This window comes from Hippoglossus stenolepis, chromosome 19 (assembly GCF_022539355.2).
Source record: "Hippoglossus stenolepis isolate QCI-W04-F060 chromosome 19, HSTE1.2, whole genome shotgun sequence".
NCBI classification, from domain to species: Eukaryota; Metazoa; Chordata; class Actinopteri; order Pleuronectiformes; family Pleuronectidae; genus Hippoglossus; species Hippoglossus stenolepis.
This window is the reverse complement of record NC_061501.1, coordinates 6421477-6446431: the sequence shown is the minus strand read 5'-3', so window position 1 is coordinate 6446431 and position 24955 is coordinate 6421477. Positions and strand designations below refer to the sequence as shown.

General features: G+C 41.4%; 2 protein-coding genes across 6 annotated transcripts in view; both read right to left on the bottom strand.

Moving 5' to 3' along the window:
- The window catches only part of LOC118098777 (retinal-specific phospholipid-transporting ATPase ABCA4), a 32317-nt gene extending 19883 nt beyond the window's left edge, over positions 1–12434 (bottom strand). For both annotated transcript variants that reach the window (XM_035142909.2, XM_035142910.2), the window contains exons 1-11: positions 12323–12434; positions 11776–11887; positions 10888–10981; positions 10626–10767; positions 10209–10348; positions 7538–7665; positions 6901–7098; positions 4436–4525; positions 3118–3352; positions 2808–2947; positions 6–122 (exon numbers count right to left, since the gene is read on the bottom strand). In XM_035142909.2, the coding sequence (XP_034998800.2) occupies positions 6–122; positions 2808–2947; positions 3118–3352; positions 4436–4525; positions 6901–7098; positions 7538–7665; positions 10209–10348; positions 10626–10767; positions 10888–10981; positions 11776–11841 (1350 nt within the window). In that variant the 5' untranslated portion in view covers positions 11842–11887; positions 12323–12434. The remainder of the gene's footprint in view (positions 1–5; positions 123–2807; positions 2948–3117; positions 3353–4435; positions 4526–6900; positions 7099–7537; positions 7666–10208; positions 10349–10625; positions 10768–10887; positions 10982–11775; positions 11888–12322) is intronic.
- A 1140-nt stretch (positions 12435–13574) lies between these two features.
- arhgap29a (Rho GTPase activating protein 29a) overlaps positions 13575–24955 on the bottom strand; it is a 33692-nt gene continuing 22311 nt past the window's right edge. For 2 of the 4 annotated variants that reach the window (XM_035142606.2, XM_035142609.2), the window contains 16 exons: positions 24625–24689; positions 24438–24548; positions 24221–24301; positions 23375–23557; positions 22581–22718; positions 22297–22487; positions 20745–20914; positions 20414–20542; positions 18845–18943; positions 18430–18593; positions 17457–17645; positions 16763–16900; positions 16228–16463; positions 15824–16112; positions 15620–15728; positions 13575–15451 (listed from right to left, as the gene is read on the bottom strand). In XM_035142606.2, the coding sequence (XP_034998497.2) occupies positions 14505–15451; positions 15620–15728; positions 15824–16112; positions 16228–16463; positions 16763–16900; positions 17457–17645; positions 18430–18593; positions 18845–18943; positions 20414–20542; positions 20745–20914; positions 22297–22487; positions 22581–22718; positions 23375–23557; positions 24221–24301; positions 24438–24548; positions 24625–24689 (3239 nt within the window). In that variant the 3' untranslated portion in view covers positions 13575–14504. The remainder of the gene's footprint in view (positions 15452–15619; positions 15729–15823; positions 16113–16227; positions 16464–16762; positions 16901–17456; positions 17646–18429; positions 18594–18844; positions 18944–20413; positions 20543–20744; positions 20915–22296; positions 22488–22580; positions 22719–23374; positions 23558–24220; positions 24302–24437; positions 24549–24624; positions 24690–24955) is intronic. The other 2 variants (XM_035142608.2, XM_035142607.2) reach the window with 2 other exon arrangements.

Below are 24955 nucleotides of genomic sequence, written 5' to 3'. Positions count from 1 at the left end.
CCTACCCGAATCATCTTGACTTGGATTCCATCTTGGAAAAAAGCCCAAATCTGAGGAGCGACTTCCTCCCACGCCTTCCCCATTGTCCTGAGCCTCTCCAGCTCCTCAAATGTAGTGTTAGCCTGCAGGAGAGATGGGAATACGTGTGTGTACATGTGTGCATGTGTGCATGTGTGCGTGTGTGCGTGTGTGCGTGTGTGCGTGTGTGCGTGTGTGTGTGTGTGAAAGGAGAGAACGGGAAAGGAGAGAACGGGAAAGTTTTATCAAAAACAATCATTAACCCAAAACTGTTCTCACAAGTGTCCTCACTTGGGTGCACAACAGTTGCAAATACACACGATTTGGTCACATAGATAAAAATGAACATCAAACCCACACATGTATACACGTGCACATGTGTACACAACACTCTCGAACTCAAACACACACACACTGTCACTGTCCCTCTAATCTCCCGCTACATACCATTCCCACATTAAAGTCTCTGTGAAAACAGGCTTTTGAAAAGACAACACACACATTCTCACACAAAGAATTCCCGCGGGCCTGTTCAGATAACCAGCAACAGTGCAACAAATGCAACCAGTGCCAAATTGTCAAATATTTACTGCACGCTTATCGTTAAAACCCTGGATGTATGCGGGTACAGTGCTTTGTGTGGCAAATACCAATCACTGGCTGGTTCAGTATTCAGTCATGTGCAGTGGGGGATGAAAGCGCTCAAGAGTACACCCAATTAAACGCCTCTTGTGTGTGTCTGATTTTGGGTGACAATGGGGACAATGGTGCCGGAGTGATAATGGAGGCCGTTGGTGACAACTGGCCGAACGCATTCAGCCTGCCCAGTGAATCTCAGTCAGGTTCCCACAAGTGAGCACTTCCTCATTCCCCCGGGGCAGTTTAAAATAGCAGGGGAAAGAAGAAGGAGGAGGGCTGGGCAGGGTGGAGGGGGGGCAGTCGGAAGATCTTGTGGCTTTAGCCAAGATGTAGGATGTTCTTCGCATACGCACACATACACTTAAGTAAAAAATAACATTGCAACAAATTGAGTCACTTCAACAATTATCTGCTAAACCAAATATTAATACTGTTCATCTCTGACACACTAAAGCATCTTAGCCTCAAATCAGCCAGTGGCAAACACATCAAGTGGCTGCTGCCTGATTGTGATGCTGCACTTGTTGTGTTATACTAATGTTTCATACCTTGTGAGTATTGTAACAGTACAACAACACAGTGAAGCCCAGGATACTCTACATGAACACAATGCAACTCCATTAAAAACTAGAATGGCACTCAGTAGAGCGCATGCCTCATGCCAAGGCCGAACAGTGCCCTAATGAAAACACATATAATATCACTACATAACAGACAGACAGACACAGACCAACACAGACGCATAACCTCTCTTGTGGAGCAAATAATCTGTGAGACAACCTGGTCATGAAAAGTGACTAGGTCTTGATTCCCAGGTAACTCCTAAGTTATCACAGAGGACTTTCATATTTCCATATTCGATAAAGTGCTGGACAGCACAAAGAAGGATGCTCAGTTTAAATTTAGTTTATTATTATTGGGATTATACCATTTTAAGTGCAAAACAAGCAATAAAGTCTAATGTATCTTACAGTAAAATTACCTAAAAATTTCACTTATTGAAAATCTTAAAATTTATCAAACTCAAATGTCAAGCTTGATGATTCATTGCAAAACTAAACGTCCTGTCGTAACTTCCTTGTCCTACCAGTGTTTAGGAAGAGTAAGGAAATACAGCAAATAGCTGTATAGCGGAAGGATGCAGATAAGATACTATTTTACATTACACAAGAGTGGCCACATAAGGCATAACAACATATGTTTAAAGCCTCTTTGAGGTCTCATGAAATGCACTATGCATGACAGAGTCAAGAGGAAGACGACAAATGGCCTGTTTAGGTTATATTTTTGGTCTTGTAAAGTAAAGTAATGGATTAACCCCCTTGGTCATTACTTTCTTAGTGCAATTAAGATCCCAATCTACGGGAAGAGGAAAACAAAGAGGGCATTAAAGGTCAGGAAGGAGGAAGTACAAGTGTGTGTGTCCCTTTGTGTGTGTGATCACACGTCTATAAGGAGAGACCCTTGCTGCTTCCATAACACTGAAAAAGCCATGGCGCCACTGGACTGTGTGGTAGTCACCACAGTCGATCGGCTTGTGCTCTTCCATTGCAACCAAGCCATCCATGACTGCTGCCCCTCTGAAGGGCTTTGACCGACTCGTATCTACATCTAGATACAAAGGGCTGGACATGACATGAGGAAAGCTGATCCTCTTTTGAGGGGAAATGCTTTGTTCACTGCAGTATGGCTTGCATGTTCTAAAGCGAACGATAGGGAGGTCATGGAGTTATCGGGAAGTGGTGATCTCTATAATCTTGTTTATTTATTTTCTTAAACAGTTTTCATTATCTCTCCATTTTTAGATGGTGCTTTTGACCTTATAATCCACATACTTATAACCCTCTTATATTCACTTAAGCTGCAAAAGCTAAAAAAACTAAAGAAAACAGTAAAGCACAACACCTGTCTCAAAAACATTCCCCCAGAGAGTCGTACGGCAAGCAAGTTCTTCCACAACCCCTCATTGTGTTATATCAATCAACAATAGGCAGAGTCCTGGCCAATTGGTTCAACCTGTGTTGCTCTGCAGAACGTGGTATTAACAGGGTTATGAGATTTTGATTTCCACTATATCAAATATGTATTAAACCATGCTACTATACTTCTTCGGTTGCAGATATATGCTTTCAACAATATGTGTTGCTTACATTTCGTATGATCTGTCTGACAGCGGGCGAGTCAGGGGCGTACAGTATCTGTCCCATCAGCATGGGCTTCACAGAGTTCCACACAATCCTGGTGGCAGGGTTGGACTCCAGTTCTCTCATCAGATCATTGCAGAAAGGAGCTGGAGGGAGAGACTGAACATTACACACATATACAAATACTACAAATACTACTATCCGAAAATGCTAAATGCCAGAAAAGACTGGATGAAATGTGTTGGACATGAAACAAATCCAGGAATTATAAACCTGAAAAGCTCCTATAAATGTCCTCTCAATGGTCTATACTCACTGGTGCTGTTGTCATATGTGTAGTGGCCCTGTGCCCTGCTGCTGCTGATACCCAGGAAGGCCTTGTAGTTATTGTCTTCATACCAGTTAAAGGAGGTCACTCTGGAGAAAGCCCCCTCGGTGTAGCCACATACCAGGCGGGAGGCAGCGGCCATCACCTCCCTGAAGGACAGATTGTTCTGGAAGAGAGGAGTCATGACCTGGAAAAGCTCCCTGGTGCTGCTCCTCTGGAACAACTGTGGAGAGGAAAACAGCGCTCGTGAACATAGCGGGGAACTTTTAGATGAAAGGCCACAGTTCTGTTATGTAAGAGACATGTTCTTGGTGTGGATTTACACTTCCAGAACCTGCTGCCCTGAATGCCTCTGTCTCTACACAATGAGAAAAACCTTTCGACATATCGGACATTAGATATTTACAAATGAGAAAAATAGGGTGATACAAGGAAAATGTGGATTTACATGTTTAAGAACACTATTTTTAAACCTGTGTCTTATTTTCACCTGTTTTGGAGTAGAGATAGGATGTGAGCGATAGGGACAATAATCTTTTCCATCCTGAAAAAGGACAAAGCTTAAAACAACTCTTGTTTGTTGACTTGCTTTTTTGCAAGACAACAATGCTCCGCTAGCAACCATTCATACTTTTTGTCCTTGTCATCTTCCAAAAGTCACATCTGATTTTTATACTGTATAACGTGAGGTATGACCGGCGGCTTACGTCATCTTTCCCGACGACAGAGACAAGTGTCTCGCCAACAGGATGTCAGACTGTCAGCGACATTAAATATCCCATGGAAACATCCACAACAAACAAAGCAGAGTTTCTACTCATCCACGCGGTGTTAAAAATGCAGGTAAGCCACAAATTACACGGATAACTGCACAAATACAAACCTACACTGTAAAACACTTCACACAAGTGAACACATGGTCGCACTGATGTGGGTTATCCAAACTAAATAATGAGCAACGCCTTAATGTCACTGAGAGACATACTGACAAATAAACAGATCATTCAATCATCGCTGCTGTTTTTTTCATTAACCTCAATGTGTGGAGGCTTCACCTGTTCATGTGGCCTCCTTGTTGTTTCCATTTGGGATGGTCCCAAAATGATGATGTATCTGTTTTTGAGGCTAAATTGGCCTGTGCTGGATTTAGCCTTCCTCATACGCACTGAATGATATCCCCCCACTGTCTGTGTTTGCGTAAAAACTCTCGAGCGAGAGGAAGCAACTGTTTCCTGATAGCTAAAATTAGTCGGGTAGTGAACTTTTCAATGGAGCAGCACTGGGGCCGCTACGGGCCGCGTCTTACCTCGTGTAGTTTGTCAGAGACGGCAGAGATGACCCGCACCCAGAAGTGAATGTCAATGCCTTCAGAGTGGTTGTCCAGAACAAGAGGAAGCTAAAGAGAGACATTTATAATTTTAATGTGAATACTATCACTCATATACACATTTTCCTTTAGATAGTAAAAATTTCGAAACTTTCTTCCTGACACAAAGCTGTTATTAATGCCTCCACTCACTGGTGTCTCTTTGTTTTGACCTGAGACAAGGAGCTGATACCGGCCCTTCATAACACCCAATATGCAGCAGGAGCAGGTAACATGATAAAGCTGAAGGTATTTTTGATGAGTAGTATTCTCAAATTTAGGTTTCCTGTTGTTTTCGGTCTCACAAAATAAAAATAACGTTTTGTGGCATAAAGCATCATTTACAGTATTTGTTCTGAAGGCAACTTTGCTCTGGTAAGTTCCTGTCTGTCCCCTGCAGTATAACAATCTAAGTCATGGTCTTGTTTCCTTTGTTTTTTGCTATTGAAACATTTAATAGTCATCATTGTCAAAGCAATTTTATTATAAACACTAAAATGGCACTCAGTAGAGTTCATACATCTCGCAGTCCCCTTGTGAAACTAAATTCACTAGATCCAGATTTTTTTTTGGAACTGCAACAAATGGCACACACTCAAAACATCGGTCCCCTAAATTGAATGCCTGATTGAATTATTATTATTGTGCTGAAAAGGCCAATCTCACAATGTTGCAGAAAGTGAACAAATTTGACATGTTTTGGTATATTCAGTATGTTTCCATAATATCTGCTGAGCACTGCTTTTTCTTGAGGATCTGCTAAGGGATCTTCCAGCCTGCTCACAACACAATAGGCACAATAATCAGGAAGTAGCACACGGCCAAGACACAGAGCTGCCAGAGAAGACATCCTTCCTGTTTGGCGTGTCTCCTTATCCCTATGTGTGTGTGTGAGAGATCTACATAGGGACAATGTGTGTGTGTGGTTTTCCTGTTACTTCACAGATAGACAGACTAAGAAACAGAAAACTAAATACACTTGGCCTGGGATTGTGCCTGGACAGAGATGAGGCAAAGGGCAGCCATTGTTGCCGGCTGTCTCACTGTGGCCCGTGTTTACTCTCGGTGCCCAGTGATTACTAGTGAGAGGAGTGTCTCCTTGCTAATCGAATTACATAAAGAGGCCAAGTCTGTCTGCCCGGCTAATGCTGACGGGCTGCCTCAAGTTCTCGCTGCTATTTGAAGAAGCACGTAGACAGCCTCGGAGCGCTGTCTTAAGTTAGTTGTATAAACTGTAAATGAGGCCCTGCTTTTAAGTTATGAAGAAGAGCATTTCCACAACTTATAGATGTAAAAAAAAAAAGAATTACTCTGAAACTGAACAAAAGTTTCAAATTTTATGTATTTTCATATTTGTAGTAACAGATAATGGATGCATATTGCTATTACATTAATATCGCAGCCTATTAGAAATTTGCGCCAGTTGCGCCTATAATTTATCTTTCATGCTAATCTGTCAAACACACCTTTCCGTTTCTCACAATGTTTGTGAGTTTCTTTGACAGAGAATGATGTAGTTGTATTATTAGTTCACTGGAAGTTCATGAATTTATTCACTTGAAAAGACAACTACCATTTCCCAGAGACATATTTGTTCCAACCTATGAGTCAAGGCTCTAACAGCTGTTAATCCATTGTGTCTCCTGACTATAAAGATGCTGCATGTCACACAACAGCCCTGTGTCAACTTGCTGTGATCAGAGCCCATACATTATACTGTGTGTAAAGAAATTAAAGGGCATCTTAATTTTTTTTTTCTATGGGACAGTTACATCATTAATGAACTTGACAACCTGATTAATGCATTCATCAGACACATGCTGTGTCAAAAGGTTAACACTTAAACAACCCTGCTGAAAAAGGCAACCATCCTGCCAAATCCCGTAATGCCTCATGCCAGCATATCCTTAATGCATTCAGCCAGCACTTGGATCCGCCTTATGTAACTGACCCCTTCAGAAATAAAATAAGTTAATAAACATGGCAACATCCAAAATTGGACCTGATACAGCCCTACAGGCCTCCACTATTCATACACTCATTGGATCACTCTATCAATGCCATATGTATGCATATCACACATGTATGAGCTTTGTATTGTCAGTGAATAGCTTCATCGTGCCAAGAGAAAGACTCTTGGCATGAGCAGTGTGTAATTATAGAGATGGAACTACAAGTCTTTTTATGGCAGAGTTTTGATCGATTACTTAGAGGTTAAGTTAATAAAAACGCAAACATTAGATGAAAGGGAATTATTTAAGATGATAGTCATCTGAGGAAGTTGATCAAAAACAGCATTTTGTCCAAGTCCATAGCTGTGTACCTTTGACAAGATCAACCGTTTCAATCCTATAAAACTAATGTTCTTATCAGCAGTCTAAATCCCAGGACAAACAAGCACTGACCAGCCGGAAGAGCTTGAAAAAGTCCACATTGGTGTAGAACTTGTCCTCGATGATCTGCAGCCGCTGCGGGGTCAGGATGCACATGGCGTTGCGAACAGCGCTGAGTCCCCGACGGCTGGGGAAAATGAGGAAGCGCTCCAGCAGGTTCAAGTTGCAGGCGATATCTTTTAAATGCAAGTCTGGGACACCAGAGGCGAACTGGAAAAAGGGTGGAAATGTAGGTTACGGGAATGTCTTTTATACAGGCTTACAATTACGGGTAAAGTTCGTCTTTCATCGAACGAAACCCAAAGCACTTAAACTCCTGTCAATCTAATTCCAGTGAAAAACTAAAAGTAAATCAATGCCAGGATGATCAATAAAGTCTTGCATTAAATCTAAACTGAATGTCAATTGCTTTCTTGCGTTTTAATTTTACATTTAAAATTTGCCAAAAGCTCTAAAGGCCTTCGATTAATAACAAAGGGGAAACACCCTGAAGCAGCTGCAGGATCCAACCTAGTACCATGCAACACTGACAGACGTTGACACTGTTTGTGTTTCCAGCGCAGGTTGTTATTAAAATGTTGCAACATGTACCTCGGTGATTCATCCCCATCATGTAGGTGTGTGTTTATGCAAGTGTGTGTCTGTGTACCTGTTCAGGCCTGATTTGAGCATTGACTAACTGATAGACCACAGATTCCGTCAGAGGAATGTCTCTCAGCAGAAACGCGGTCAGAGTTTCATCGTCCTTCAGGATCGTCTCCACTCTAACTCCTCGGCCTGTACAGAGAGACACAGGCAGATTGTGGGATGACTGGTTTTTAATTACTGTACATTCTGCTGTTTCTTTAACGACTGTTTGGAATCAAAGGTCCGTTTGAGTTGTGAAGTAGATAAACTGGATATAGTGGAAGACTCTGGAGACTTAGTGGCACATATCTTGAGCAAGTTGTGACATATCTGCAGCATTAAAAGAGATACACACAGGATGAAGACACTCCACCTCTGCACTGTGTCATTGTTTCCTGTGGCCTGTCTGTGCATGAATAAAGTTTGCTTGGCTACACGAAGAGTTGAACTGCACTCAGTAGAGCGCATACCTCTGCCAATGCCAAACAGTCCTCATGCTGGATCAGTATGAAATTGCACACACACATCAATACCACACCCATAAATGTGCTTGGGTGTTTCCATCAAGATTCACACCTAACGTCCTGAGAAATCAACAATTATGTGGAAAAGAGGAAAAAGTTGATTTCAGAAGCTCAGAAGAAAGAATGTAAAATCACATCGAGCAACATTTGATTACTGTCAAGTCATGGACAGCATATCACTGAGTTTCAGGGCATATTTGTCATCAGCCGCGACATCTGATAAGTGGCTTCAATCTTCAATCATTTCCCATCCATGCACTTGTGCCTAATAACCGGATTTTAAATGTGAACATAAAGTCCACTCCAATATTTCCTGTTTATTATGACCTGTCATGAAGAGGCAAATCTATCAGTTACATAACTTGATGCTCAACAGGGTTCATTTTTTCACAGGGCCCCTGGGAACTTGTGCGGAATGTGGATGCGTATCTCTCTTAGCTCTGTTGGTCCATTTACGTATTTCTCCATGAGAGTGGCCGCACACAATCATTCACAGGCGGGAATTCTCTTGGCCTCATTCCACTCCCATCATGAAGATTTTCTTCGTCAGCAGGGAAATGTGCAAGCACATTCAGTACAGATGTACTTACATGGCTCATAACAGGAGGCAGCAAACTCTGAAAGGTATATGATTGACAGGGGTTATGTCAAGTTACCTGCATTTTTACACCACATAACCTCTCGCATGAAAAACAGCCACCTGCACTCGTCCAGACTAGTTAGACCGAGGCTGCTATGAAAACCAAGAATTCAGTAAATAATTGGGTGGAGCAGGACAGGAAATAATTATAAGAACTTGAAATTATATTCATAGAAATATTATGTAACATGAAATGGTAGCGTGTGTCATCTTCAAACAACGACAAACCATTCCTATGGACAAAGTCCCAGCACATCACATGAATTGGATAATTAAACCTGGTTAAAATCTCTCATTTATTTTCTGTTCTACCCTCATATACTGTGACCCTTATAACATCTATACCGATGCATAGATTTCTCAAGTGTAGTCTTTATATAGATGCCAGATTAGATTAGATAGATTTTTATAATAGACCCTGGAGTTGCAGAGATACACATATTTATTGCAGGCATATCATTTGCCAGCAGGGGCCTGAGAAAAGGGCATATAGTCAATAAGAGGTTCAGCAAAACATTTAAAATTATGTTATAGATCTAAATTTCAGGTCATGATTTTCGAAAAGACTTGCAAACCTGGGAACATGTTACTGGAAATGTGTCTGCTCATGGTGTGAGAGGACAGGCGGGTGAGAGGAGAGACTCTGCTGACTACTCTGAGCAGAAAGCATGGTAATGAAACAAATGACAATATCACAGATGAGTGTTCATAATAGCTGCTGCTGCAGCGCTGTGTTGCTTAACAGGGTTATCAGATGTTTTAAAGGATTGCTGTAATGTCAAGTTTTGCTGTAGTTTGGCTGTAGTCAGTGGACAAAGCAGGATCAGTCAAAATATTAAATATAAATATAAATAAAAGAAATAAACTAATTGAATTAAGAAAATGCCCTTGCTCCACTTGCTATGAAGCTCAGGCACCTGTCACTACATGTATGGGTCATGCATGTATTATGGTATAAGTACACTTGGACAGAGGGTTGTAAGCATGGTGTAGTCTCTTCTGTATGTTCTGTCACGGGGGGAGGGGGAAGTGTGAACAAGGCGCACGTGAATTTGCTCTCCCACCAAACAAACAGCACACTGGTGTTGGAAGTAAGCAGCTTATGTTACGGGCCTTTCTTAAGTCCATGTGATGTAATCCTGTTACACTGCACAGACACACTGACTGACGGGGGAAAGGTGTGAGGTGTGATGTAGACTGACATGGTTCTCCACCAGATGACGGTTCCAAGCTTTCATCTATCAGCACGCGTTCAAAATGAAAAGTGCAGCTTTTTGCTCAGTTTGTTTCCTTGCTGCTCGTGCATCCACTTTCTACTAAATGTGCAGCCGTGTTTTACAAAAAGGCATGACTCTAATTTGCATATGCCTGCAAAAGTGTGTTATTTAGGTTTATCTGAATAAAATACAACCGCAATACATTCAGAAACGAAACTTTGCCCCTCGAGCTGCACAAGTGACCTGGAATATGTAGTCAAGCTGTTTGAAAGTATGGTTGGCAGCATGTTGACAAAAGTCTGGAGCTCTGACCTGAGATCTGTTCAGGATGTGAGCGCAGAGTATCCATGAAGTTACTCATGGTGTTCAGTTCCCTCCAGAGGCGCCCGAGCTGCAGAAACTGTGGATCGCTGACAAGAAGCTCCTGGGCATCTGAGTAGAAGCGAGCCAATCTGCAGGAGCGAGGGTTATTAACAGATCACACACATTTAGTACTGTTTAACAACACGCACACACACACACACACACTTATGGCAAGTACATTAAAGTGTGTGCACACATAGACTGAGGCTTAGGAACGAGTGAAGCATAATCCAGAGACATTTGAACAAATTCTCTTTGAGTCCATTACATAAGTCTACCTTTTCATCTCAGATCAAATGTTTCATAAGGAATTCATCATCTCTGGCTTAAATTCACCTCCCTGTACAAGCCCAGTGTGATGCTCACATGGAGTTGTTATAGTTGGACACAAGACCAGGAGATTCACCACGGGTGGGGTACTGGAAACAAGGGTTGTTGGCATTGCAGAAGATTCCCTGGATCCAGGGCAGGACCCCCGTGGAGGGCATGGCCTTGTTGGGAAAGTGGCCTGAGGGGAGAGGAGACTCTTGTTGGCTTTCAGTGCTTTGCATAAGTCACAATCAACATCAATAGGATGCCATATGGACCACAGAGGAAATCACTCTTGAGGACAGAACTGTCCACTTACATTCATGTTGACGGTAAAGTGGATTCACCCTCCTTAGCCACACCAGTCCCATGAACAGCATTACAGGCCACATGATCTCCATGAAGAATCGCACCTGATTAAACAGCAGCACATTCATTTTATAAAAATGAACAATGTGGACTTTGGCAGAAGTGAGTAAGTCATTTATTTAACGTGTCAACACATATTAACCTGTGTTAATATTAAAATTGTTTTTGTGTACATCAGATATAAACATATCATAAATAAATGCAATAGGCCATAAATTAATTAATTAAACTCAATATTTTGAGTAGCACTAGCAGTTGTGAACCGTAGACTGTATATGAAGACTGACCACAGCACTTTTAGTTATAACTTAAACAATGAGTCTAATACAGGTGAGATCGTAGTAATAGGAAGATAACAGATATCAAAATCAAAAGGTCCATAAAATATTATACTGAGAAAGTATCACAAACTCTTGATTAAAGGTTTAATAATTTATATGATGAAAAACAATATTGAGTAATGGACAAATATAATTAGACACTTTAGGATTGTATTTTACTTGGAGACAACATTATTACTTTCAAAATGTTATGACTGACTCCCCTGATCAACTTTCCTAAAATATGCTATAGGCTTGTAAGATATTTTTGTGAAATCTGAAATTTGACTGTCATATTTTTCAATAGTCAAATATCAACTTTGCAAATTCTGCAAACTTGGAATCACTGATAATGCTTTAAAAATCATATTACTTCTTCAGTTCGGTCATATGTTGTACAGACTCTGGAGCCCCCTGATGCAAATTTGAGGGTTCCTTGTTTTGGATCTGTAGGAATTGTAACTAACTGCAACACTCATAGGGGATAAATCCAGTGTGTGGTTGATAAATGATTTTACCCTCTGCCTCCTGCGGATGGTCCAGTTCTTCCACAGCAGGAGTCTGACCTGTCCTCCTGCCCCCATGGCTCCTCCGTTTCTCCCCCGCAGGGGCTGGCACCAGCCGAAAAACCTGCATTTAACAAGCCTGCTATTTTACTATGATCTATATGAAGAAATGACTTATGTACTATATTAAAAAATGAAATGCAACTAGGGTAATTTGTATTTTTTTTAAAGTATTTTTGTGAATAAACTGTGCTGTCACACATTCATCCAAAGAGTATACCCCATATAAAAGTTAGCTCTATAATGAGTCTATTAAGCTACACATTTCACATGGTTACCATAACAATTACAGAACTTTCCACATTATACAAACATACCCTCTGGTTAGTGTTAATGGATAATGTCACTGTCTGAACACACTGAATATTCCACGTTCCTGGTGCATATAACACAAAAAGCTTTAATCTAGGTCAGTCGCAGGTGTTATGTAATCTGTTTGGCTACATTTGGCTAATAGCATACTGTGACTTCACATAAGGCAGCAGATCATATCACTTACCTCAGGAGAACACTTGCACTGCAGACAGAGATCCAGTAACTAAAGCATAACACCACATATTCTACTGAGTTGCTCCTTGAGGTTGCAAACACAGCTTGTTTCCAGACCTTGTGAATAGTTAAGCAGATTGATTTAATCTTCTTTCAGTGCTGGGAGACTGAAAACGCCTCTCATCCGTTTGTAAAGGCCTACCTGACCTAACCACCTGGCCCTCATTATACTGCGTAATCCTGCCACTGTTATAATCCTCTCAATGTTAAAGAGGAATATTTCTGTTTTCATTATCTGTTCACAGGCTCAACACTGCATAAACACTGGTTGTCATGGAAATGTTCAGAATAATTTTAAATAAAGTTTTTTTCCCATGTTTTAAAAAGCTAGTACAGTGCCCACTCTTAACGGGTTAATGCTCTGGAGCAACTCCAGAATTATTGCTTGTCATTAGTGAGTCCTCCTCAAACAGTTCTACTCTACAATATACTGTCACTTTTTTTGTGTGCTGGACGTTGTGTGCAGTTTTTTTGTAAACAGTCTATGATACAGAGTGAAGTTAGAAAACTTTGTTTTCATCCTACCAGGTTTGTTTGCAATGAAAATGAAATAGCCTTAAAACTGTTTGTGTGTGGCTTATGTATATATATATATATAAGTTTTAATGATTTACTGGACTTCCATACATTGCATGTCAGTTATTTTAGAGGTTTGTTGATACAATCTTTAGAGCCAACTTCACAGCTTTTCATGATGGAAGCTCTGTAATTCAGCTATATAAATATAAAGCCTTGCGGCAAACAAACAAACTCTGGGTTGTAACTTTGAAGATAACTTGACAAACAGGAAGTGATTCTTTCAATGTTGTTATAATGATGGAGATCAGTGTCAGTGACTACTTGCTTCAGTCCGGTATGGTGAAATAAAATAATCAGATCATCTACAGTAAATGATCTGGTGAGACAGATTATTGGCCCCAGGCTGCCAGTTTCCAACCACTGCTGTAGTTTATCTGAGGATGTAAAAGACTGAAGGTGCACTGCCCCCGCCCCCGCTGACTGCTAAGGAGCGCTGGTCGCCTGTTTATTCAAATGTTATTAATAGTGAACATATCGCATGTCCAAACAGAATCAAACTCGGCACTGCACTTTCTCGAGCAATTTACAATAGACATGCCAAGTGTGAGGTCGATTAAAGGAACGGTTCACGAGATATGTGTTCCACAGACAGACAGACATACAGATACAAACCATCCCAGTTGGAAGTTGTCAGATATATTTTAATAAGTTACAAAAGGGTGTTTGATTTCATGTACCTGCTTTTTTTCCTTTTTTACATTGACCTTTTCAACATTCTGTCAACCTTGTACATTACCATGAAAAACAGATAACATTTAAATAAATGATGCATTCACTATTAATTACAAAGAACCTGTACGATTTAGCTGACTGATAAAACTACTTCAGTTTAAAAAAAAGAAAATTAATAAAACTTTGGCTATTAAAAAATGTAGATGTTATATTAAAAAAAAGGAAAGATAATTCCTGGGCATTTCTAAATGCTTTGCAGGACAATTAGAGTTGATACCGTACAAGTTCAACAGTATAAAATGGATGTACACCCTTTGCAACTGGTGCTTCTTAGCAAATGCCAATACAGATATTCAGTAGAGCAAAAGGGTCATTATACAGTGTTGCTTTATACACAAGTCATTAGCATGATTAATTATACCCTAAATGTAACGCTTTAAAATATTCTGACTCACAGAGGATAGAAACATGTGGAAGAGTTTTGATGTCAGGTCAGTGCACCAAACTTTTTTTGCAGTATAGTAATAAATCAAAAAGTGTTTTTGGTCTATAAACATACAGAGATAGTGAGCGTGTAAGAACTTTATACAAAATGGTCAAATAAAATGTAATTGCACAGTTTAAAAAAAATATATAAATATTCTGACCAAGTGCCAGAGTGTACAGAGCAAGTGATCGGTAAATGAAATATAGTGAATCATATTAAAAATATACAGCATCTTAAGTGCATCCTGTTTGTCTTCTGAGGACCAAAGGGTACATTTAATTCTCCACACGTTGCCCACAGTCTTAGTACACCTGGAAATTGTCTTTGCAGAGACTTTTCTTATTCTTTCTCCAAAAGAATATGGCACACACTGTTCACAATCGAGCACCGTCTCTCAGACAAAATGAGCCTCTCGATGCTCGACCTCCTGGAGGCGTCGTGGCCGTAGTCTCTGGTACACAGGTTTGCCCTGGTTTTGGCCCAGTTCCTCGGGGCTAGAGCTGGGAGACTGAGACATGGCCACCTGCTCGGCCTCGATGTCCTCCTCAAGAGGCTCATCCACAGACACTTCTATCTCAATCCCCAGCTCCTCATCATCGTCATCCTCTTCCTCCTCCTCGTCCTCCTCGTCCTCATCTTCTTCCTCTGCGCTGTTGGCTGATGCACAGTTCGGCAGTGCTATAGCTTTGTTCCCCGATGGGGGCTTGTAGAAGGTTCCTGGGGGGGGCTGGAGAGTCCTGGGAGCTCTGAAAGCTGTTGCAATGGGGCTGTACTTGGTTACATTGTCCTCTCTTCTTAAAGTCCTGCTTGGTCGCACTGCGACTGTGTAAGGTCTATTGGGGAACAGGGTGCTGAGAGTGCTCCCAGAAGTTCCCAGGGAGAGGGTTGATGGCACAGAAGCTGATAAGTTGCTGATATCTTCTGACGTGCTCTCTGTGGATGAACTGGCCACGATTCTGACAGTCCGAGAAGCAGCATCCTGTTTGTACTGTTTGTCCCAAGTTCTGCGTAATGTCTGGGTGTCAATAAATTTACTCCGGTAATGTGTGGCCACGCGCAGTTTAGCATTTTCGGTTTCATCCACCTCTTCGATGGACTCGTCAAAACTGCTGCCTTTCCTGACCTCTTGGTCGGCGCTGTTCCGAGTGTTGTTCTCGTCGACTCGGCCTCGGCTGAGAATCCGCTCTACCGGCATGCTGACCGGCCGGGAGGAGAGTTTGTTGCGAGGGTGTCGCAGCTGGACCCTGGAGACAGTGATATGCTGGGGGCGACAGAGCCCTCTCTCTCCAGGTTTTGGGACCTCAGGGACCCCATTGAAGGTCTCTGAATCCACTTCATCTGCTTTAAACAGAGAAATAATAAATAGTTTAGACATTAACATAGGAAGTAAAATGAGGTAGACTTCATAGACAATATCCTGCAGATTGCTTTACGAAACAAAATAATTATGGAGTAATATTGGCCTCATTATATTGCTCTTTAAGGATTATCTATCTTTGTAACACTGACCAGGTTCAAAGTCACTTCCATCGAGGCTTGGTGTTGTCTCCTGAACCTCAACCAGTAAGTGGGAAGAAGGATTAACTGAGGAATGCCTCTTATACACCTTTGAGGACTGCTGTGATGGGAAAGAAAACGGAGGAACACACTGAATGATTTTTACATTCAATAATATTACATGCCATGCAAAGTTTTTGCATGAAAGCTAATTACCTCCTTAATGTCTCCCAGCGACTTGGAGTGCCTGCTCAGTTGGGTGTCATGGCGGGGGTGGGTAACCGCCTCTGTGGGCGAGGTGCCGCTCAGGGGACCGAGGAGGGTGTCAAAGACCATCTCATAGTGTCTGATCAGCAGCTCCACAATGAGAGCCTGATAGGGGTAATCCACCAGAGAGGAGAGGGAGACTTCAGCGTCCGCTTGCCTCGGCTTGATCAGTGTCGGGCCGAAGATGATACCCAGGTTGCTGGCTGTCATCTTATTTTCCTCTGACCACTCTGTCACCCTGGAGAGGAAGGTTCATTTAATTATCACTTATCACATCCCTCATTGTTAAATTAACATGTTCACTGTTTGCACTCAGCAGAAATGGGATTATGGATTATGTGACTGAGGCCTACCTGTGCAGATGCTCGATCAGGAACTGCAATGTCTTGTAATGAGTTGGCGGCAGCTGCTTCAGCAGGTCCTTGATCTTGAAGAGGACCCGGTTGAGCTCCACGCTGACCTGTGCTGGGGTCACTGGGGTGGGACTGAGCCGCAGCGCCTCCAGTTCCTCCACTATGATACTCTGGCTTTCCTTGGCCAGACCGATAAAGTCGTTATAGAAGCGGAACAGGATGAGCGGCTCTGGAAGCTGCCACGGAAAGCATGGATGACAAAAAGAGCAAGTAAAACAAATGAAACAAGGAAGTTAATAATAAACAGAAACAACCAAAATATATAAGAAAAACAGCAGGGGAATCAGGGGATGAGAAGTGGGAAATATGGTCTGGGCCAAAAATAAACAAAGACAAATAAACATAACTGCAGTGAATGTGTTCTGCAGAACTCACTTTATTCCAGCTTGTGTCTTATTTGGGCGACAATCAATGTAAATGTAAAACACCTCAATATTGCTTATATTGAGGATAATGTTTCGTAAAAGCAGCCCACCTGTCTCAGGTAGAGTTTGAGTACGTTGCTAATGTCGTGGGGATAAAGGTCGGAGAGCTCCACCAGGTCCTTTCCATTCTCAAATGCCTGGCACAACTTTTCAACCCGAGACTTGGCACCATTCACCCGGTAGATACCCTTCAGGGCACAAAAACAAAATGCATTCAACTCAAGAAAGATTATGCAATTTTCTGGCTCACCATGGTGACACTTTGTAATCACAGTTACTGAATATTTGGATACTCCAAAGAAAAATAAATGACTTGAACTATATTATATTTACTTCAGAGCATTTTCTTTTTCTCCATTTTTAAATGGTCATTAATATTAGTTTGGTACAAACACCCATATGTAGCCAGGTAACGAGTACATCATAATTATTTCTCAGAAATTAAGTTCAATTTGAGACTTTAGAATAATTAAAGTCAGTTAAAGTTAATGCTGACAACACCAGCAGCCTAATAGTCAAAGTTTTATATTCTAAGTCACCGTAACCAAATTCTTTGAAGTGAAGCCTAATAGAAAACTTGTAGCAGCAACATCCTCTGTTCAAATGGAGCCAACTGTTTTTTTAAAGTAATATTGTCATGAACAAAACAAATGGTATGAGGTATTATTATTATTATATTTTTAGCAATTTATTAATTCAGTAAATTGAAAGTAAGTTGATTTAAAAATAATCAAATCAAATTACCTTTATGTTGAGCGCTCTGTTCTCGATTTCCGACGTGCACTTCTGTATGATGAATGGGATGCCGTCCCGGCTGTTCTTAGCCGCCTGCGTGAAGTCGATGCCGAAGAGGTGGAGCTTCCCCTGGAGCTTCTTGTGGCCACACTGGATGGCTAGGGTTTCCAGACACTTCTTGTGACAGGCCAGCGAACACTGCACACAAGTTGACAAGTATCTCAGTCACACAACATTTCCACTATAAAAACTAAAACAATTGCAGCATGTGATCCTACAACACACAATTACTGGGACTATTGGGACATCCCATGATCCTCTTCTGAAGTTAAGCTGAAATTGCATGATGATGGGGACCAATAGACTCCCTGTCTCGATCTCTCTCTCGAGCCATTAAATCCAGAGGGTACTGGGTTTGAAATGTGGATACACAGATATGTTCAAAGTAAACCACCATTTGAATTACTAAATGGAATGATTTCAACACACTGCAGAGTTATTTTTTTATGTCAGCTTCTCGTCTGTGTTTCCCATAATTACATAACCAAATCTTTCAAAGTATTTTTTTCCAGCACCCCTTTTGTTATTGTCTTGTTCGTTTTATGTTATAAATATGGAAAGACACTGGATCTAAAATAAACAGGGGTGGGGGGTACAGGGTTGATGGAGGGGACTCCTCGGAAGACAAACAAAAGGTCTTTGGTTTCCATTGCCCGTTCCCCAACTGAGACCAGTTGGTGGATTTGTTCTCTGGGGAGAGCTTGTGGCCAAATTCAACTTTCCCCTTTATTTGCTGAGGGGAGAGGTGGTCTCTCTCTCTTCTGTCTTAGTTAGATTTTTTTTTCTTGCATGCCATTACTGATAAAGAAGCCGTTGTGAAACTTTGGCAATGTTCAACCCTGTTCGCTGTGGGCTCACCACATTTTCTGACAGGTCCAAACAGAGGATCGTGGACGGGTTGAAAAAAAGAAACCAAGGTTACCTCCTCGCACTCTGCTCCATGAAACACCACCAGGCCGTCACACTCTCGACACTTGGAGGGCGCTCTGAGCTTCCTCAGCTTGTGGGTTTGAGATGCCTTGGACATCTGGGTGTTTCTGAAGGGACCTGGGGAGCTGGCTGTCTCGATGACCATCTCGCTTAAACCTACGGAGTGAGAGGGGAAACAGCCTTTAAAACCATCATCTTCCATTCACTAATATAGTGTAAGAATGCACTTGAGAATAGGGCTATTCTCATACAGAAAATAAAAGAAATAATAATAACCCTAACTACAGTAATATTACTGAAAGAAGTTATATATATGTGACGTACATAAAAGGAAACCGTAGGAACTAATTAACAGTTAAAACATTTGTAACAGTGGTCAACAGTTGTCAGTGTTAAGTCTGAATCACCGTTATCAGACAGCGACGGAGGCTCTCTCTCATCCAGGTCATCAGCAGAAGACATGGTGCCAGTGGATGGGGTTCTGGGTAATCTCCTCTTGAAGTCTCCTGAACAGTAAGGCAGCACACACCAGTAAGTCCACATCTCCACAGCTGTTCTTCCCTGGTCTGTTCCCTGTGTGCTATTTACAGTGTGATGCACTGAGACAACTTCCAGTGCAATGCACCAGGTGAAAGGGTGTGGTCCACTTGCATGTTGTTGACCCCCGATTGTCAGGTGATTCGCACACCCATTGACTGATTAATGGGTTCCTATGGACCTCAGTTAAATAAGGTTTTTGACTTATTGATGAGCTGATCAGGAGGCTCGTTATGAGGGATAAACTCCTGCAGCGTTAACACTCTGGGGGTTGGTAGGTGGAGGTGTCAGCATCACACACTTCACCATTTGCTAAAAGTTGACTGGTGAGCTACCACGCTCCCTCATCCAAGAACACATAGCAGAGGGAAGAAAAGAGGAAACCATTTTCTACATTCTACATTATTTTATCTACAGGATGTGTACCGTCAAACTGTCAGACTTTAATTATTGAATAAGCTGTAGTAACTCACCTAACCTATAGGTAACACATACCTAAAGGTCTTACATAAACTGGCACAAGTTTTAATAAATGTTTTTATCTACCAAACACTTGTTGGTGGTTTGATAGGTCCTGATTTACAATCACAATACATTGTGACACGTATAATAAACATATGTGCAGTTGCACAGCAACTGAGGAAACACAGAGAAACCTGGCCACCAAACCTGCTATTTTATGAGTGTGTGTACATTGTCGACTAATACAGTTGCATAATGTTAAACAAAGAGGCACCAGTGTCAGTGGTTGCTAAGGTCCTGGATTCCCAGATAACATGCCAACAAAGTTGGATGAACATCAAGTTCATAGGAAAAAAAATGTGCGGGCCCCAGGGGAGTTTCAGACAGTCAGTGCTGAGAAATGCGCCTCCTGTCGATTATCTGCACCATGCTGCTGCTATATCAATGACATGAGACAGACCCAGCTGATATTTAAATCTAGGTGTGGGGAAAACCTGGTTTATTTGGCAGTAAACATGATAGCCTCACAGGAAGTAATGTTTTTTAAATTGCAAATATGAAAGTAAGAGAAGATTTATGCAGAATTCAAATGATTACATCAAGCTGTTGGATATTTATTGTAATGTTAATTAGCAGATACCTTGTTGATTTAGATGGAACCTATGACAGCATAGTTAATGCAGACAGATGTGCTAAAAGAAAGTGGTGGAGCCAGTGATCTGGTGGGGAAAGCTGCTCATGGGTTTATTAGCAACCTGACTATTAAAGCAAAAAAACACTTAGAAGACATGTTGGTTATATCCTTTCTTTGAGAACGCCCACACATCAGGGTGCAGACCAGAGTGAGCTCAACCACAGTACACCATGCTCAAACTTGTACAGTGTGCGGAATTTAATTTAGCTGGTAAATAGAAATGAATTTAGGCCCATTTGGAGGTAATGGTTGTTAAATGAAGTGTGTGTCTCTGTGGCCCTACCTGGGCTTGCAGTGGGCGAGTCCATGGACCGAGACTCACTGCTGCCTCCAGCACTTTCTGAATCGCTGCACATCCCTCCACCCTGGCTGGCTGAGGCCCAGGGACGAAATGGGGCCTGAATCCGAAGTGCTGGATAAATAAAAAAAAACTTATTTGAGCTTTGAAAGACTAAGATGAATGAACTTTTACATTTATTTTCTTTTTAGATTGCACATAAAGTATCACTGTAACCGGACTACATGTCTAACCATTTCAACAGGTACTTGTTCAGATATTATGAGACACTTTATATAAAAGCAGCTGCTCATATGCTAACTTTAAACCTGTGCACCTTGGATGTCTGTGCTACTGTTGGAGCGCCTTTCTGCAATCTTGGCGTGCTGGGCATTGATGGGACTGTCCACCTCCTCTCCACTCAGGATGTCGGAGGTCACGGACGCTGACGACAGGTTACTGTGGGACGAGTGGCAGCCACTTAGCGAGCGCTTGTTGAAAGGCATCCTGGGAAGGGAAGATGGTTACAAAAAAAGATATTGTTTACGACAACCCTACAATGCCTAAAAGCCACAGAGGTTTGAGCATCTATTTTAACTTTTGGACACTTTAACTTTAAGTAAATTTTGACAAATTACAAATTGGTCTCAGTGAACTCAAACTATATAACCTACAGTTCCCTCTGTCAGCAAAGCCCTTTCATTTAATTAAATCTAAATTTCTCCTTTCTTGGTCCATGATAAACTGTGAAAATGCCATCTAAAGATTTTTTAGTGACATAAGTCTCATATTTGTTTAAATCAGATCAATATCTGTAATTCCTAAAGTGTTGGATCCAATTATCAAGTATGTGTGTCAATAGTCAGTAATGAGAAGTTACCTGAATGATCATGATATCATGAGATCAGCCCCACTTCCCCATCAGACAGCAATTAATTACATTGTAACGATGATTAACTGACTCAGATGGGTGAACCATGCCAACCATTGTTAATGAAAGTATCCCGCTTTAATTCTCAATATACAGTATGTAGGTCAGTGGTCTATATTTAACCTTTTGAAGACCAGTGTTGCATATGAGCATTTGTGTGGGTTTCATTTCCTCTCAACCAAGTTGAATTCATTTGATCAGGCGGGGATCAGAGTTGGGGGAAAAAACTAAGTGAGAACAAAGCACTCTCTTATTTCCATCTCTCTCTCTATGTGTGTGTGACCTGTGTCAACAAAACTCCCTTAAAAAGGAAACTATCTTTTATTAAGTGATTGGTGCTAATAATCGACTCCTAAATATAGAACGATCTCTGTTTTTTTCCCTTTCAGATAGAGACGATGTGCATCTAATTCCAAAGCTACTGAAAAACGTTCAAAGAGGTTCAGTGAAACCGACCGTGAGCCCACTGCCGCAGCTCCTCTCTCCCGTGACCGCAGTCATTTCCGCAGGAAGCCCCGGCCTACCCAATTGTTTTATGGCTTCCAAAACAAGCTCTATCCACCTCAGAGGTCTACAACCACTTGATTACCATAAATAAAAGTTCTTCCTCCTACAGAATCCTGTGGCGCAACATTTAAGCTTCTGATGCTGTATTACAATAATAGATAATTGTAAATACAAGTAGAGACTTAACATTTCAAATTAAATACATGAGAATGAAATTAAAAATAAACTTTGTGTGTGACTGTTAACCCCTCCGAGAGCTCATTATCTGTCAGTGATAAAATCTGAGTAAACAAATACTGATAACAGAGGACAGAACATTTCGCATCACATTTCCATTCAATTCAAAAGGGAATATTCCATTAGGGTTCGTGAACTGTACATCTATAAAAAGAAACATGCAGAGGGTGTGATCAGATCAGACGGTGACAACAGAACTATCTTGATGTCTCACCCTATGCTTAGTGTAACAGGAGAATCAAGCGAGAGCGACTCCAGACGAGGCCCGTCAGTGGGCAGACTCCTGACAAAGTCGATGTAGCGCTGGCCGGGCTCGTACAGCTTGGCATTTTCACACAGAGTCTGGTGGTTGACGGGGAGGGAGACAACCTGAGCCTGTTGGAGCTGGAACCAATTGACCGTCACCTATGAAAAAAAGGAAACACACATTATTATCATTCTTCTGCACATTTCTGACACATAAATTGTGGTTTTGTTTCTGTTATAGTCTAAACTCACAGCTTTGAGGGTGAGGTCGCACTGAGAGACCATCTCTCTGATCTGAGTGATGATCAAACTCTTGGTTTTGGCGAGATCCACTCTCTTCACTCCAACATCGATCTGACAAGCTTTGCAGTGCTCCCTGGCCTCCTCCGCCTGCCGAACAGAAGGAAGATCAATCATTACAGCTCTCTGCTCTCTGAACTGAATCAGTGTCGATGAGTACGATGGATTTCAGTCAAGACTGAATTTAGCTTCAACTGCTGTGCACTGAACCCCAGATGATCTCCTGAAATGATCTAGATGGGCACTATGTGAGAACGCAAATGTTTCAGTCAGAGGCTACAGATAATGCTCGCAAGCCAGTGGGCACGTTGATTATGTTTCTGACACGAAAAGGACACAAAAACAATAACAAAATATCTCAGGATGGAAAAGAGGTGCCACACACATAGAAGATGCAGACAAAGATGTCAACTTAGAAAGACAAGAAGGATTTTGATGATAAAGGCTGCATTATTAGTATGTGAAAGGCGAACTCTGGAGAAAGTCTGGACCTCATTGTGTGGATATTTTCTGGAATTCATGCCTGAAAACCAAAGATTCTCATGGGGTATGTTTTCACATTTGTCTTCCCCCAATTCCTTTTATCTATGGCACTAAATAAAAGGTGAACTGAGAGCTGATAACAGCCAGTGACGTCATATTCATTTGCTGTTGTAGACAAATTAGGCTAAATTAAACCCTGTGAAGTGTACCACATTTCTGCACTTTTGTGCCGAGCCATCAACCCAACAGAGGAGCTGCTGTACCTTCTGCAGGGCCTCCTCTTCCAGCCTGCGCCTCTTCTCTAGCTGTTTAGCTGCAGCTGCTCCTCCACCTCCTCCGATCTGCTCCTCCTCCAGGCGGCTAGTAGACACCTTGGCCTTCTCATATTCCTCCTGCCGCTGGACCTGCAGCAGCCGAGCCTTCCTCAGTGCACTGTCCGCCTCATGCTGGAGATGTACACATTTTAAGTAAATACACAAAGATAAACAATAATACCTCACATACAGCATAATTTCCACATTTTCTCCTTTATCCTTCTTCCACTGAAATGAAAATCTGATTTAAAAACACATAACATAGAACAGATCAAACCAAAAGCAGGTGAGGCTTATAACTCCAACAATGATAACCAAACAAAAATTTGGCTTGTGATGTTATAGCTTTACAGAATTATTCAATAATGTAATTTATAGAATATTACATAAATAATTAACTTTTAATGGTTGTTTCAGGATTGAGGGAGATAAGCTAGTTGTTATTAACATCAAAATGTTAAAAGACAGTTCATTTTCCATCGATTAATCAAGACCAATCATAGTGTTATTAAGTGTTATCAACTAAATCATCCATTAACTTATTTCTGAGAAATCAGCGCAAATGTTAAAAATAGCCCTATCTCACAATATTTTAAAAAGTGAAAAGAAAAAAACATCTAAGATGCAAACAAACAAATGTAGAATAAAGTATAACCTCCTTGGTGGAGTAACAAGGCACTAGTATGGATGCTTTGGATGCTATTATATCATTAGGCAATCTCAGACCAAGTTGAATTCTGTATATATTTGTGAGGGACCCTCTTCAGAGTGCAACCTCTGTAACAGTCGACTCACCATCTTCTTTTGCTCTCTCTGCCACTGATCCTTGACCTCTTTTCGCAGTTTGTCCAGCTCATTCTTTCTGGTCAGGAGAGGCTGGAAAGAAACACACCCCCAAACAGACACACACACACACACGCACACGCAGTAAGTTCTTTAGTTTCTATTAAACAACCCAAGGCAAAGTCCCATTTCTGTAATGTATTGGGAAGTAGTCGCTTTGCTGGATTACCTGCATGAATTTGTTGCTCTGGAGCACAGCTGCAGTGTGAAGCACCAGCTGGCTGTATTCAATGTCATGTTTGAAAGCAGTCATGTAGATCTCACGGAAAGGCATGAATTCCTTAAATGAAGAGGAGAAAGTCTTAGTGCTGATCCTTAAGAGCATACAAAAAAAATCAGCAGCAAAATCTACTCACCTGCTGACTCGCAAGCGTCTTGGCAGACTCGGCCATTTTGGCGTAACTCTTCGCACACTCGATATCTAAAAATAGATAAAATTACTTGAATTTAACATCATAAACAGAGTTTCCTGCTGGACTGTACATTGTCATTTATGTGTGTGCAAATATTTGTTTTGTCTGAAGGAGCTATTTCTGTTCACTGTTAAATCCTAATTAAACACACATAAATGATTGAAAATCATTTAAGCGATATCTGATTGAATCGCACAATGTCCTTGAGTCATCAGACAAATTGACATACAGCATTAGTAAAAGTGTATGTGTTAAACAAACACGCCGTCTGTTT